Here is a 16,515-nt window from a genome sequence, read left to right as displayed (position 1 = left end):
CACAAGCCAAAAGACTTGCAGGTTGGTAGGTAAATTGGCCATTATAAATTGTCACTAGTATAGGTAGGTGGTAGGGAAATATAGGGACAGGTGGGGATGTTTGGTAGGAATATGGGATTAGTGTAGGATTAGTATAAATGGGTGGTTGATGGTCGGCACAGACTCGGTGGGCCGAAGGGCCTGTTTCAGTGCTGTATCTCTAATCTAATCTTCCTGCCTATGTCGTTGGTACCGATGTGTACCACAACGTCTGGCTGTTCACCCTCCCCCTTCAGAATGCCCCCTGTCCATTCAGAGACATCCTTGACCCTGGCACCAGGGAGGCAACATACCATCCTGGAGTCTCTTTCACGTCCACAGAAACGCCTATCTCTGCTCCTGACTATAGAGTCCCCTATAACTATTGCTCTTCTGCGCTTTGTCCCTCCCTGCTGAACAACAGTGCCAGTCGTGGTGCCACTGCTCTGGCTGCTGCTGTTGTTTTCCCCTGATAGGCCATCCCCCCCAACAGTATCCAAAACGGTATACTTGTTAGAGAGGGGGATAGCCACAGGGGATTCCTGCACTGACTGCCTGCCCCTTCTAGCGGTCACCCATCTATCTGCCTGCACCTTGGGTGTAACCACGACTCTAAAACTCCTGTCTATGACGCTTTCTGCCACTGCATGCTCCTAAGAGCATCCAGTTGCTGCTCCAACCGATCCATGCGGTCTGTGAAGAGCTGCAACTGGGTACACTTCCTGCAGATGGAGTCGTCCGGAACGCTGGAAGCGTCACGGACCTCCCACATCTCACAGGTGTATTACTTCACCCCTCTAACTGACATTTCTAGCACTAATTAATAAATTAATTTAAAATAAATAAATACTTATTAAATCCTTCCTAAATTATGTTACAATTAACTATATGGTCCCAAGTACTTCCAAGTTTTGTGACATCTGCAAATTTTGAAATTGTACGCTGCACACCCAAGTCTAGGTCATTAATATAAATCAGGAAAAGTGGTGGCACTAATAACGATCCCTGGGGAACACTACCATATACCTTCCTCCAGTCTGAAAAACAACCATTCACCACTACTGTTTCCTGTTATTCAGCCAACTTTGTATCTGTGCTGCCACTGTCCCATTTATTCCCTTTTAACTTTGTTGGCAAGCCTATTATGTAACAATTCATCAAATGCCTTTTAGAATTCCACCACATTAACTGCATTACCCTCATTAACCCTCTCTGTTACCTCATCAAAAAACTCAATCAGGTTAGTTGAACACAGTTTGCTCGTAACAAATCCATGCTGGCTTTCCTTAATTAATCCACATTTGTCCACGTGACTGTTAACTTTGTCCCGGATTATCATTTCTAAAAGCTTTCCCACCACCAAGGTTAAACTAACTGGCTTGTAGTTGCTGGGTTTATCCTTACATTTGCAATTCTTCAGTCCTTTGACAGCACCCCTGTATCGAACGAGGATTGGAAGATTATGGCCAGTGGCTCCTCAATTTCCACCCTTACTTCAGTTTGTATCCTTTGCACCTGATCCGGTCCTGGTGACTTATCAACTTTAAGTACAGCCAGCCTTTCTAATACCTCCTCCTTATCAATTTTTAGCCCATCCAGTGTCTTCACTGCCACCTCCTTCATTGATTTTGGAAGCATCTTTTTCCTCTGTAAAGACAGATGGAAAGTACTCATTTAGTATCTCAGCCATGGCCTCTGCCTCCATGCATAAATCTCCTTTTTGGTCCCTAATCAGCTCCATTCCTCCATTATGCCTATAGAAGATTTTTGGATTCCCTTTTTATGTTAGCTGCGGTCTCTTATACTCCCTCTCTGCTTCTCATTTCTTTTTTCATTTCCCCTCTGAACTTTCTATATTAAACCTGGTTTTCACTTGTATTATTAACCTGGCATCTGTCATATGCAGCCTTTTTCTGCTTCATCTTATTCTCCATCTCTTCTGTCATCCAGGGAGCTCTGGCTTTGGTTGTCCTACCTTTTCTCCCTCGTGGGATTGTACCTCGACTGTACCCGAACCATCTCCTCTTGAAAAGGCAGCTCGTTGGCAGGCAAAACTGTAATGGAGCAATCTTTGATTCCAATTTACCTGGGCCAGATCTGCGCTCACCCCATTGAAATTGGCACTCCCCCAATTAATTATTTTTACTCTGGATTGCTCCTTGTTCTTTTCCATAGCTAACCTAAACTGTATGATATTATGATCACTGTCTCTTAAATGTTCCCCTACTGACACTTGATCCACATGTCCCATCTTATTCCCCAGAACCAGATCCAGCAATGCTTCCTTCCTCATTGGACTGGAAACATACTGATCTAGAAAATTCTTCTGAACACACGTCAGAAACTCTTCTCCCTCTCTGCCCTTTATACTATTACTATCCCAGTCTATATTAGGATAATTCAAGTCCCCCATTATAACTACTGTATAGTGTTTTCACCTCACTGTAATTTCCTTGCAAATTTGTTCCCTTATATCTTTCTCAGTAGTTGGAGGCCTGTGGTGTGTACCCAGTAGTGTAATGGTACATCTGTTTCTTACCTCTAACCAAATAGATTCTGTCTTTAACCCCTCCAGGACTGCCTCTCTCTACAGCACTGTAATATTATCCTTAATCAATACTGCCACCCCTTTCTCCTTTCTTTTCTCCCCTATATTTCCTGAATACCCTGTATCCAGGAGTATTTAGTACCATGTCCTACCCTTTTTTGAGCCAGGTGTCCATTATCGCCACAACATCATACTCCCATGTGGCTATCTCTGCCTGTAGCTCACCAACCTTGTTTACCATACTCCATGCATTCACATACATGCACAGTAAACCTAATTTAGACCTTATTGCATTCCCTGTTACTCTGGCACCACTTAATCCCTTACTATTTCTCACTCTAGTGCTACCTGTCTCTCCCAATTCTTTGTGCACCTTGTTTTCCTCTCTAATGTTACTTCCTGGTTCCCATCCCCCTGCCAAGTTGAACCCTTCCCAACAGCACTGGCAAACCACCCACAAGGATATTGGTCCCGGCTGTAAGGTGCAACCCGTCTGGCCTGTACACGTCCCATCTCCCCTGGAAATGGTCCCAATGTTCCAGGAATCTAAAGCCCTCCCTCCTGCATCATCTCTCCAGCCATGCATTCATCTGCTCTATCCTCTTATTTCTACACTCACATGCACATGGCACCTGGAGAAATCCAGAGATTACTACCTTTGAGGTCCTGCTTGCTAGTTTCTTTCCTAGATCCTTAAAATCTGCCTGCAGGACCTCATCACTCTTCCTACCTATGTTGTTAGTACCGATATGGACCACAACCTCTGCCTGTTCACCCTCCCCCCTCAGAGTGCTCTGCTGTTGACTCTTCGGCCCTGGCACCAGCGAGGCAACGTACCATCCTGGATTCACATCTGTGGCTGCAGAAACGCCTGTCTGTTCCCCTAACTATTGAATCCCCTATCGCTATTGCTTTCCCAATCCCAATCTTCTATCTGAAAATTATCTTGTGTGCTTATTCCACAAGTTTGTCTTTTTGAAAATAGGTTGTGGACTACCTGACTCAGTATTCTGGAATCAAACCTGGGGACCTTGATGCCAAAATTTCATCCAAACACCTAACTACCTTGAAGTCAACGTACCTGAAACTGAGATTCCTTATTGATGTTGGAGTGAAGTTTGTGGGACACGGGCTGCAGAAGGACTTCAGAGTCATAAATCTTATGGTTGGTTTAAAAAGTTCTTAGTTCTTAAACAGAATACTTTAGGTAAACCAACTGTAATTGCATCCTGTACTTATGGCCATTTCCACCATCTTCCTTCGTCAACACCTATCACATCAAATCTTGCCATGTTGGTAGCTGGCCTCCTGGTTGTTCTTGCCATCTTTATGGCACTGCCAAAGGGAGAAAACAGTGTTAAGGACAGAGGTTCAGTAAGGAAATGTTCTATTTCATTCCAATACAGGGTGTTTTGTTCTAGATACTTATTCTTGGGGTGGGAGGAGTCTGAGAGGATGATTTTTTTTTTACAAGAAACCTGAATCACAGCACAAAAGCAAGCCACTCAGCCCATCAGTTCTGTACTGACATTTTTCTCCACAAACCACCTTAGTCTGTTCTGCTTTTGTTCTCCCCCTATAATCTCTTTTTCAAGCAACTATCTCATTCCCTTTTTAAAAAAAGAAAAATTATGAACTCTGCTTAAACTACTATTTGGGGCAGAGAATTCCACATTCTAAGCTCATTTGTTAACATTTTTAATTCTTTTTGTGATCATAAGTTGGTGCTCCCTTGTTACCATCTCATCAATCGGTTCAATTATACAGTGAAGTTTTCTTGTACCTTACTACATGGCATCCAGTGATTTTATATGTTCATAATGTGTAGTCTAACCTGTGCCAATCCTTTCTAAATGGTGACGATATCAGAACAAAGGAAAGCACTCTGGATGAATTCTGTCTGATTTGCTGCATTATATCCACATTTTTTTTCAAAAAACTGCAAATGCAGGAAAGACAGGTCTACCAGCGCTAAAAAGAAAAAAATGTGCAAATATAAAAATAAGTGCTCAAAGATGTTAATTTGATATCCTTAAAAGTGACACTAGATGACAGTCATGTATTCAGCATTTTGTTTCCTTCAAAGGGACACCAGCCTCTGTGTCCCCTTAGTCTTTCCCATAAAACTCTGCAAATACTGGGAGAGGGCAAACTGGTGGTTTTTAGTGGGGGGGGGGGGGGCGGGCCAACTGACATCAGTCCCAAATATGGAACTTAGATGGATTTCAATCTGAGCTGCATTGCTTTTGAAAGAAGATATACAATGGAACTCGTAATGTGCTCATAGGAACAGGAGGAGGCCATTTAGCTCCTGAAGTCAGTTCCACCATTCAGTGAGATCATGGCTGATCTGTGACCTAACTCCATATATCCGCTTTTGCCCCATATCCCTGAATACCTTTGGTTCATAAACATTTATCAACCTCATAATCAAAATTAACAATTGATCTAGCATCAATTGCCATTTATGGAAGAGAGCTCCAAACTTCTGCCACCCTTTTGTGTAGGTGTTTCCTAATTTCACTCCTGAAGGTCTAGCTCTAATTTTTAGTTTATGCTCCCTAGCCCTGGACTCTCCAAGTAGTGGCAATAGTTCCTGTCTATCTGTTAGTTCTCTTTCTATCTACCCCTTAACCTTCTAAATTCCAAAGAATACAACCCTAGTTTGTGTGATTTCTCCTCGTAAATTCACCCTTGGAGTCCAGTTATCATTCTGGTGAATCTATGCTGCAGGCCCTCCAAGGCCAATATATTCTTCCGAAGCTGTGGTGCCCAGAACTGCTCTCAGTACTCAGTGTGGTCTAACCAGGGCCACATTACGAAGTAATGTATTCTTGTTTCTGACAAAGTGGTTGGTATTTATTGCCATTCCTAGTTGCCCTGAGGGTTTTACGAGTCAACCACATGTGGAGTCACATGCAGGCCCGATTGGTTAGGCGTGGCAGGTTCCCTTCCCTGGAGGGTATTACTGAACCAGTTGGGTTTTTCAATAATCTGGCAGTTTTCATGGCCATTTTCTGGTGCTGATGCACAAATTGCCAGATTTATTGAATTCAGTTTCACTACTTGCCATGGTGGGATTTGAAATCATGACCTCTGGGTTGCCAGTCCAGTACCAGACTGAAGTTATTTAAGCTGGATTCACTGACAGTTTCTTTTTTTTGATGGACCACCAAGTCCCATTGTTTCTGTTATTGAGGGTTATTTTCTCCCCTCCCTGCCTCTCTCAAATGTGCTGACTTTTTAAAATTCTTTCTTGGGATGTGAGTGTCACTGGCAAGGCCAGCATTTGTTACCCATCCTTAATTGCACTTGGGAAGGTGGTGGTGAATGGCCGCCTTGAACCGCTGCAGTCCATGTGGTGTAGGTACACCTACAGTGCTGTTAGGAAGGGCGTTCCAGGACTTGGACCAAGCAACAGTGAAGGAACGGTGATATAGTTCCAAGTCAGGATGGTGTGTGGCTTGGAGGGGAACTTGTTCCCATGCATCTGCTGCCCTTGTCCTTCTCAGTGGTAGAGGTTGCGGGTTTGGAAGGTGCTGTCGAAGGAGGCTTGGCAAGTTGCTATAGTGCATCGTGCATATGGTACACTGCAGCCACTGTGCCTCGGTGGTGGAGGGAGTGAATGTTTAAGGTGGCGGATGGGCTGTTGATCAGGCGGGCTGCTTTGTCCTGGATGGTGTTGAGCTTCTGGAGTGTTGTTGGAGCTGCACCCTTCCAAGCAAGTGGAGAGTATTCCATCACATTCCTGACTTGTTGGGGTGAAATTCTGTCGGAACTGATATCATACAAGTTGTAATTTTTCATGACCGTCGACTGTAAGTGTTGGCAACCTAATTGACTGGAGGGCAAATGGCAGTGTGAGGCTGCTCTTGTCTGGTACTTCCAGCAAAGATCATTGAATAATAGTCAGGAACAGGAGCCCTGACTTCTACGCTAGCTCGGTGGTGCTGAGGATAACTGTAGTGCCGTTATCGCGGTCCCAGCTGAGTTTGCCTACCACACACTGCATTTAACAACAAAGCCATCATTTTAAAAAACGTGGCAAAAACATAATGAGGCCAATTTTCCAAGTGAACATTGCTAGTGGGTGAGGTTCCCCATTAGCAGCATCTGCTTGGAAAATGAGCCCTAATGGCTTTATTCTGTGGGACTTAATATGACAGGAGGCTCTGTGATAGAGTTGCTATCTGTAATGTCAGTTCACTGTGATGCGAGCTGGCTGTGGTGCATGTTGTGGAGAATAGCAGTCAAATTTGCATTAATATCGTAATAATCAACTTCAAAAAAGCACTGGTGTAAGCAAAGATTAAAGAACCATATAAACAGTATAAATTTCTGGCCTGAGGGAAGATTATTTAATAGGTTGCCATCACCAGATTATACATGAGCTACCAGATCTATCATGTGATTTCAGGAGTAAAAAAGGCAAGTTTCAGAAATATTCCACCATATCTGTTCAATATGATGTAATTGTGAATGCTGCTCCAGCCCAAGGAAATGTTTGGTGAGTTGGTTTTATAAATTTCAGTTTTAGACTAATGTACTTCTCTCCCCATTTCTATCTTCAGATTCCAAAGGAGCAGGTGATAGACACTGTGTATTTGTTTCACATGCCACGGAAGAGGATGATTTCACTGCGTTTTCTTGCATGGTATTTTCTAGGTTTGTATTTGTTACAGTTTAAGATTTTTAGCTTTTGTTAATGTCATTTGATGTACGTAATTCCAAATGCCTCTGTAATCAGTTGCGCTTCATCGCGTGCAGTGTGTTGCGTTGATAAGATTTCTGCTTGCACTGAATTAAATGACAATTCTACCATTGCATGAAGCACACATGGAACATGTAGGGGAAACATTACTTCCCAGTGGTTCAGCTGGTTCAGGCTGTGATTTTGCTGCCTGCTTTGCAGTAGCTGAGCCCTGTGACCTGGAAGGTCCCATCCCTGGTCTGTGTTGTGTTAGCTGATCTCAGCTGGGGCGGCAATAGGGGAACCACTATTGGTCTTGGTGCACCTGGAGTAGCAAGGGGGAAAGCAGTCATGGTTTCTACTCCTGATCACAATCCAGCATTCCATCCTGGAAATTGCACATTGAGGGAAGACTTGTACTTGAGAAACAGGACAGGATCAGGCTCAGCTGTGAAGTTCTCCACAGTCAAATAGCTTGCTGATACTCGCCATGTATGCTTATGTGAAAAATGATCACTTGGTTAATGGAAACTGGTGCCAGAGCCCAGCAAGGAATCAGTGCCTGCAGGAGAGGAGGGGAAAAATTGGGCAAGAAAATATATATAGTGAGGAGCTGATGCTGAGCAGTGAGGAAATCCTGCTAAATCTTTATAAATTGTTGGTTAGACCTCAGCTGCAGTATTATGTCCAATTCTGCGCACCACACTTTAGAAAGGATGTCAAGATCTTGGAGAGGGTGCGGAGAAGAATTTACTTAAATCTGGAGAGACTAATTGGCTTTTTGTACTGTTTCACTTCTCTGACAGAACTCAAAATTCAGGGTGAAACGCATGACAGTATAGAGGATGCTCGCACTGCGCTGCAGCTTTACCGCAAGTACCTGAAATTGACAAAACATGGCATAGATGTGGATGAATTCCGGAAAATATTGAAAGGTCTATATGAGAAAGGCAGAAAGATGGACTGGAAAGTACCAGAGCCTGAAGGAGAGGTGCAAAATAGTCCAAAAAGTAAAGTACCTTTTATATTTCCTTCATTTTGTGTGATAACATTTCATTGCTTAAAGTTGAAATATAACATTTTATCCTTTTCAAGAAATTGGTGTATTGTATCAAACTTCAGCCTTGAAAAATCAGAATGTTGGGGAACTGAGTGGCTACTGACTTTCCACTCTGGCCCAGATTGAAGAGATGAAGCCAACGTCTGCTGGCTGTAGCAATCCTACATGAAGTGAATTTGGTAGTCTGAACTCCGTTACTGGTTGGCATGGACCCACAGCACAAAGCTGTCCCTAATTCAGTACTAATTGGCAATCTCACTTTGTCCGCAAGACAGGTGGTGTGAGAAATGGGAAAGTAGAGGGTGCTTTACTGTGGTTCAGGGAATTTTATTCTGTGTCTCATCAGATCCAAGAGCCTTCACTTTACCACCAATCTTAACCTCTGTTCTGCTGTTGAGTGCTGCTTTTTCAGCTGTCACGTCCTGCCCTCTGGAAGTCTCTCCCCAAATCCCTCTATCTTGCCACATCCCTCTTAGCTTTCAAAAACCCTCCCATAAAACTCTTCTTTGATTGTATCTTGGCCTCCTTTCTAGCTTTTCTCTTTTTTTCCCTCTCCCTCCTGTTTTTTCTTCCCTCCTTTGTAAAACACGATGTCTTTCTGTACTCCAGAGAAATGTAAGTTGTTAGTGTTGATACTGGATGCCCAGAATGGAAAATGTGCCTTTTCACAACACTAACATCTCTTGATAAGCAAAGAAAAAGTATCAGAACTTGATCTTAATTTGAACATCTATTTCAAACCTATTTGGTTTGATTGGTAAGTGCAGGGTACCGCCAGTACAAAGATGTTTCCAAACCCAAATCCAACAGTTGAACAAAGCTGCAAAGAATTTCTGTAGTTGCTGATGCACACCTGGGTTCTTATTATCTGCTGAGATTAATCCAGCCATCTGGCACTGCCAGACTAAGTAACTGCTCTGAGCTAATTACTTCAACAAGACCAAGAGTAGAATCACATAGCACAGGAGACTGACTATTCAATCCATCATGCCTGTGGCGGCTCTTTGGTGGAGCTATCCAATTAATCCCAGTCCCCGGCTCTTTCCCCTTGGCTCTGTAATTTTTTTTCCCTTTGAGTATATATCCTGCAGAACTCATTGAAATGTAAATATTCAGTTTTTTAAAAAGGATTATGATACTGAGATTCTATCCTTTTAACCCTCACCCTTAAATGTAATTCTGTGTTGTATAGTTTCAACAAAATGCTTATAGGCTATGGTAAATACAACCTGCAGAATGGGCAATATGTTGGTCTGAAGATAAGCCAAGAAAACCAGTGTCACTCTTGGCTTCCACATGTAATTCATTCCTTACTAAACAATCATTGTATACTACTTTTTTTCCATTGAGGGACCTTTTCCACACCCCCTCTCCACACACACAGACACACACAGACACACACAGACACACACAGACAGACACACACAGACACTTACTTTGAGGTTGAATCACGTGCTGATTGAGGCATTTATCGCCCTGGCAATAGTTTGTACAGGCCATAATCCGCCTGGAGTAATTTTTCATATTTCCTGTTTTGTGTAGTTAGTAAAGGTCTTTAACTGTGTAGAATTATACAGAAATTGAGAATATAGAGTATTGAAGAAACTTTAATATTTATGAACAATGCTATTTACATTTGGTCATTGAGGCTGGTTGTATGTATAGAATGATATAGGTTGTCATGTGATTAACAGCCAGCTTTACAGAGCTAATAGTTGGCTCAATTGGTCTTTCTCTTGTTTAAGTCAGAAGGTTGTGGGCTCAAGCCCTACTCCAGGATTTTAGCTCTCCCAGTGTCCTAGCCAACATTCCTCCCATCTCAGATCACCTGGTTATTCATCATCTATGTTGTTTTTGGGACCTTGCGCAAATCGGCTGCTGCATTTGCCTGTATAACAGTGACTATACGTAAAAAGAAAATGGTGGCTGTGAAGCGCTTTGGGACTTCCTGAGGATGTGAAAAGGCGCTATTCAAATGCAAGTTTGCTCGTTCTTTGATTAAGCATCTATTGTTTTCAAAACTTAAAACAAATTTTTTTTAAAAGCCCTATTTCAGTTGTGCAGTTTCCCCATGCCAGCACCGTATGCAGCTGAGAGAACTGGCTGCTTGGCCTACACTAACATTGCTGTGTCGCCACACAAGCAGATGTGTAGGAATGCTTGGATTCCCTCACTTCCTGTAGGAAAGCACCTGGCCTGTACTCCAGGCCTCAGTTGTAATGTGATTCACATCTGGAATGCAACGTGCAGTGAATCACTGATTAGTATACATCTGGATCCGACTTTGAATCCACCTCGGACTGATGGAATGAAAGTCTCCATTGTAATAGCTGCAGTGAAATGAGTTTGGGCTGTCTCAACTTGCCTTCTTTGTAGGTGCACGCCTACAGGACAGAACTAGCCATAGTTGGTACTAAATTACCAATCATACACAGAGAACCAGTGGCTGATATGGGCAATGGAAATGTCACATTTGGTGCAACTTACGTGCAAAGTAGAGGAAGCTCAACCCTGCATTGGGTATGCTTAATGCTGACCCTGGGTGTAAAAAGTGGAAAAATGTTCCATTCCCCAGTATATATCTCACCCTGATAAGCGCAAATCAATGAAATTGACTTTACATGCTTCTCATTACCCACAATGAGTTGATGGGGGTTGATCTTGATGGGTTTTTAATGCAGTTCTAAACCTTCAAGCTTCTTTTTTTCTCTTAAATTAGGCACCCAATTTTCCCACCTCTGATGGGTTTCTAATGTGAAGACATATGAATGAACTATCTAACCTAATGAGGAGCGAATCCTGCAGTATTTGAGGGGGGAAAAAGTTTGTATTTTTAACCGATTCTGCAAGAGACTGGTTTTTAAATGGAGACTCTGTGGAGAGTGCTTGACCTGTCGCAATTTTAAATTATACCACCGAAGAAAACTGATCTCACTGGCCGGAAAATGGGGAGGAAAATCAAATTGTTGGAAAAAGAACAAAAGCAAGTAACTTGTAGTAAAATGGAAACAGCCATGTGTTGTGATATAAAAACAGAAAATGCTGGAAACGCTCAGCAGGTCAGACAGCATCTGAGGAGAGCGAAACAATGTTTCAGGTTGATGACCTTAGCTGTGATTGCACTCGCCATTGCTGATGACTGGCATTCCACCAAGGCTTCCAGATCTCGAGAGGTTTCTCTGCAAACATTCCGTGCTTTTTTTTAATTCATGTTTTTCTCTCTGTTTTCTTAAGCTGTTCCTTCACACTTTTGCTCCCTCTCCTTTAAAAACTAATGCCCTTCTGGAGCTGTGCTCATAGGACAGAATATCTTCCCAGTGAAGATGAAGGCAGAATACTTAATCCTGACAGCTCAGTTGTGGCTGGCAGACTTGGAGGTTTTGGCAGTTCTGAGATTGAGTGAAAATCTAAAATGCCCCAGTGTCGTTCGGTGTTTGCTTGTTGCAGGGAAGAAAATACATAGGGTTCATAAACATGGTGATGGTAACATTGTCACACGTTGCCATCAGATTGCGCATGCATCTATTATTCAGTAAAATCATTGCTTCGCAAGAAACAGTAGCCTTCCCTACAGTGGAGATCGTGTTTTAAAATACTGTCGTGTAGAATAAGGTGTTCCACATTGATTTTAACAGTTCAACAAAACCTTAGATTGTTTCATAAAACAGTCAGGATATGGGAATGATGCCAAGTTGGCACTCTCACCATGGTAACAGTCGACACTATTCCGAAATTGTATTTATGGTCCCTCACTGCCTCCGTTAGCCAGCAGGATGATGTAGGCTCTTCAGCCGCTACACTGTCGAGGTTACTGAACTTTCGGAGCTTTTAAAATGATAAATGTGGCCTTTTTGAGCATACAAATGATCTCCAAATGGCTAGCAATCTTTATTACAATATTTTACATATACCTGTACATATGGTGTGAGACACTATCAATATTTGGCATTAAGTTACATCTGTACCTGCATTGGAAGTAACAACATTTATACTTCCTATCATACAATTGGAAGCTCTTTTTAAAAGTTTGGTTGTAAAAGCTCTGGTCTTTGTTCTCTGAAGATAAGAATAAAACTTTTATTTTTTAAAGAAACTCCTGGTCTGGTTCTTAATTTCTTCATTCATATCAGTTTTTCATAATTCTACATCCTGCTGTAAGTAAAAACATTTTACTGTGCTTGAGTCCAGGCTGCACTTGCATGCAAAAAATCAAAGTTTCCAATTTTAGTTAATCTTTTTAGCCCAATTCATGTATCTATTGAAAATAAATAACTGGACTATTCAAAAAAAGAAGTAAGTGCAGACAAGTGTGTATATAAACTGCTCAGCGCCTTGAATCAGGATTCTTATCCTAAATGCACACTTTTGAGAGCAGGAATTGGTAAAACATTTGACAAGATTATGGAATTGTGTATAATATTAACACTGAAAATTGTTCAATAAAACATTGGCACTGTAAATATGTATGGGATTTGATATAAACATAAGTATCCTAAAGCAGGCATACTCTTTTAACTGCAAGGCTCCTGCGCCAAAACAATCTTGGGAAAGCAAAAAGTGCCAAAATAACCACTAAGATGTACAAGTATTGATAATTTAGGCAACCCCTACTCCCACACTTCGCTGGACTGTGGTGGTGCCAGGTGGGAGCAGCCATATCTAGGAAAAAAAACAAAGAAAAATTTTCTCTTGCATACAATGTAATGTTTAAAGAGTGGTAGTGGAGTAAGCCTGGAATCAGGTGATTCCGCGCACCTATTTGGTAATGAGGAATACTGCACAGAGAAAAGAAAGCCAGCCTAAAATGTGGGTAGGGAAGAACTGTGTTAACTATGTTTAAAATTGAATTGAGTTCCACGGTTTAAGATTTAATTTACTGCATGATATGGAAATGAGAAACAAAATGGGCTCTGGTGCCAGTTTGTCTGTATTAAGGCCTGTGGAAACGTGAAGTTATGATTTTTCTTTTTTGCTAAGTTAATTTCTAAGTAAGCATTGTATCAAATTCATTTTGGATGTTGTGTTTGGGAAATGATAATGAGCCAGATGCCACAGCACATCAGTGACAAAAAGTTTAAGGTTTTTTGTGACTGTTTCTTGAAATTCAAACTTTTTTTGTTTTGTTTCTTCCAATTTTCTCCCTGAAAACATGGCCATCAATTTTCCCCTCATTCATTTTAATAGACAGGAAAATTGCAGGCTGGTGAGCACAGTGGAAAACACTAGTGACTGACTCTTGGTGGGGTCTTTTGGGCCTCCTTATCTCGAGAGACAATGGATACGCGCCTGGAGGTGGTCAGTGGTTTGTGAAGCAGCGCCTGGAGTGGCTATAAAGGCCAATTCTGGAGTGACAGGCTCTTCCACAGGTGCTGCAGAGAAATTTGTTTGTTGGGGCTGTCTATTTTAATAGACAGGAAAATTGCAGGCTGGTGAGCACAGTGGAAAACACTAGTGACTGACTCTTGGTGGGGTACGGTGCTACATTTAGCAGCAGTACTCCAGTATGTCACTTAAGTGACCATTCTTCACGTGAGTGTAGAGAGTGAATGTTAGCAGGCTATTCAATGTTTTAAATTCTCAATGTGGGTGACATTGACCTGGCCGACATTCATTATTTTATCCCTTGTTGCCCTGAGAAGGTGCTGATAGGCCTTCTGCTTGAACCACTGCAGTCCATGTGATGATGTCGCTTCCACAATGGTGCGAGAAAGGAATATTCTAGGGTATTGACCCAGTAATGATTTTAAAACAGAAACTTACTACTTATACCATGTAACATGCTGCAGTTTCAAACTATCCTACCTTACCTGCTGGCTGGCATAATCCTAAATCTAGAACATTCCGAAGTTCAGCTGATTCGCTTGCCCAGGAAACTTTCCCTCAGGCAAATGTGCTTCCTGCAGAAATACATTCCAAATCCTATTGAAGTTGAAAGAGATACAATCCAGTTCCAATGCACTGCATCTCCTTTATCAGTATTAAATGTGTAGCCAGTTTTTGTCAAAGGCATATGATGCTCATGTTACAATGTGAAATCTGTGGCCATTTATCCAAAACACATTAGACTTCATTCATATGCTTACCCGAACACATCTTGTGAAAGCTATCGCAACCAGTATGCCTGGTCTCCGAGTTCATGGCTCTTCCTAAGAGGAAATACCCTGCGAGTCCTTGACTTATTAACCCTCATATGCTGTTTCGAGCAATAACAAACACTAAAAGCATTCTTTTTTTGGTCACAGAGCAGAATGCAATTTTCAGATGGACTTGGGTTTTAAGGAGTTAAATGTTGATGAGGGGAGAACAAAGTGTTTGATATACAAGTAGAAATTGATCTCCTTAGAGTAGCTTTGGTCATGGCATTTGGAAGTGCTGCCTGAATTCCATTACATGTTTCAGCACGTATGTTCAAACATGTAAAATGCCAAAGCCCACCTCCATTGTTCTTGAAATAGCCTGATGAGAGTAACGAAACTCATGATTGTCAATTTATTGCACCAAAAGCAGCATATGGTTTTGCATATACAGCAAACATTGCTCAGTGTAAAGGCTTTTTCACTGCTTAGAGTTTGAAACCTTCCCATCCCAGTTTCATTACTTCAGGTGCGGTTCTTTCCAGAATGTCACTGTTATTTTTCCCTTGCATTTAGTTACTGGGGTTGATGAAAAAAGATTTGTTGCCATTGATTAGAATTCACCCCAAATCGTTATGAATTGTTCAGATAAGTAATGTGCCAGTGCTTAATTCCCAAATTTCCATGTTTTATGGAGTCTCACTTTCAGCTTTAGCAGTCCCCATTTAAAAATAAAATCCAAGGATTTACAATATTACTAAATTCTAAAACTTTTTTTACCCTTTTGAGATCAAATTATTACAAAAGCCCACCATAAAACCAATGTTGCATGTTTTCAAAGTCATGAAATATTACCAAAATCATTTGGCTCCAAAATATAGTTTTCCATCATAACAATGACCATTGATGTCCCAATGTGACCCAATATGGAACACCATGCAGCAAATGTTTAACCTATGATGAGGCAAGACCATATGAGTGTTCATTGAAAATATCAGTTCAGAATCCTGGAAAATGCACAAACAAACAAACAAAGAACAGCACAGGAACAGGCCATTCGGCCCTCCAAGCCTGCGCTGATCTTGATGCCTGCCTAAACTAACACCTTCTGCACTTCCGGGGCCCATATCCCTCTATTCCCTTCCTATTCATGTATTTGTCAAGATGTCTCTTAAACGTCGCTATCGTATCTGCTTCCACCGCCTCCCCTGGCAGCAAGTTCCAGGCACTCACCACCCTCTGTGTCAAAAACTTGCCTCGCACATCCCCTCTAAACTTTGCCCCTCGCACCTTCAACCTATGTCCCCTTGTAACTGACTCTTCCACCCTGGGAAAAAGCTTCTGACTATCCACTCTGTCCATGCCGCTCATAACTTTGTAAACCTCTATCATGTCGCCCCTCCACCTCTGTCGTTCCAGTGAAAACAATCCGAGATTTTCCAACCTCTCCTCATAGCTAATGCCCTCCAGACCAGGCAACATCCTGGTAAACCTCTTCTGTAACCTCTCCAAAGCCTCCACGTCCTTCTGGTAGTGTGGCGACCAGAATTGCACGCAATATTCTAAGTGTGGCCTAACTAAGGTTCTGTACAGCTGCAACATGACTTGCCAATTTTTATACTCTATGCCCTGACCGATGAAGGCAAGCATGCCGTATGCCTTCTTGACTACCTTATCCACCTGCGTTGCCACTTTCAGTGACCAGTGGACCTGTACGCCCAGATCTCTCTGCCTGTCAATAGTCCTAAGGGTTCTGCCATTTACTGTATACCTCCCACCTGCATTAGACCTTCCAAAATGCATTACCTCACATTTGTCCGGATTAAACTCCATCTGCCATTTCTCCGCCCAAGTCTCCAACCGATCTATATCCTGCTGTATCCTCTGACAATCCTCATCATTATCCGCAACTCCACCAACCTTTGTGTCGTCCGCAAACTTACTAATCAGACCAGCTACATTTTCCTCCAAATCATTTATATATGCTACAAACAGCAAAGGTCCCAGCACTGATCCCTGCGGAACACCACTAGTCACATCCCTCCATTCAGTAAAACACCCATTCACTGATACCCTCTGTCTTCTATGACGAGCCAGTTCTGTATCCATCTTGCCAGCTCATCTC

The 16,515-nt window shown here is 42.2% G+C and overlaps 1 protein-coding gene across 5 annotated transcripts in view; it reads left to right on the top strand.

Moving 5' to 3' along the window:
- pan2 (poly(A) specific ribonuclease subunit PAN2) overlaps positions 1-16,515 on the top strand; it is a 112,863-nt gene that overhangs the window by 66,084 nt on the left and 30,264 nt on the right. For 4 of the 5 annotated variants that reach the window (XM_068024877.1, XM_068024879.1, XM_068024880.1 and 1 more), the window contains exons 24-26: positions 3,552-3,731; positions 7,138-7,231; positions 8,063-8,266. In XM_068024877.1, coding sequence (XP_067880978.1) covers positions 3,552-3,731; positions 7,138-7,231; positions 8,063-8,266 — 478 coding nt within the window. Of the gene's footprint in view, positions 1-3,551; positions 3,732-7,137; positions 7,232-8,062; positions 8,267-11,035; positions 12,410-16,515 lie in introns of those variants that run through there. The other variant, XM_068024882.1, reaches the window with a different exon arrangement.

Source organism: Heterodontus francisci, chromosome X (genome assembly GCF_036365525.1).
Source record: "Heterodontus francisci isolate sHetFra1 chromosome X, sHetFra1.hap1, whole genome shotgun sequence".
NCBI lineage: Eukaryota > Metazoa > Chordata > Chondrichthyes > Heterodontiformes > Heterodontidae > Heterodontus > Heterodontus francisci.
Note: the sequence above shows the minus strand (reverse complement) of the source record. Positions and strands in the feature narration are given on the sequence as shown.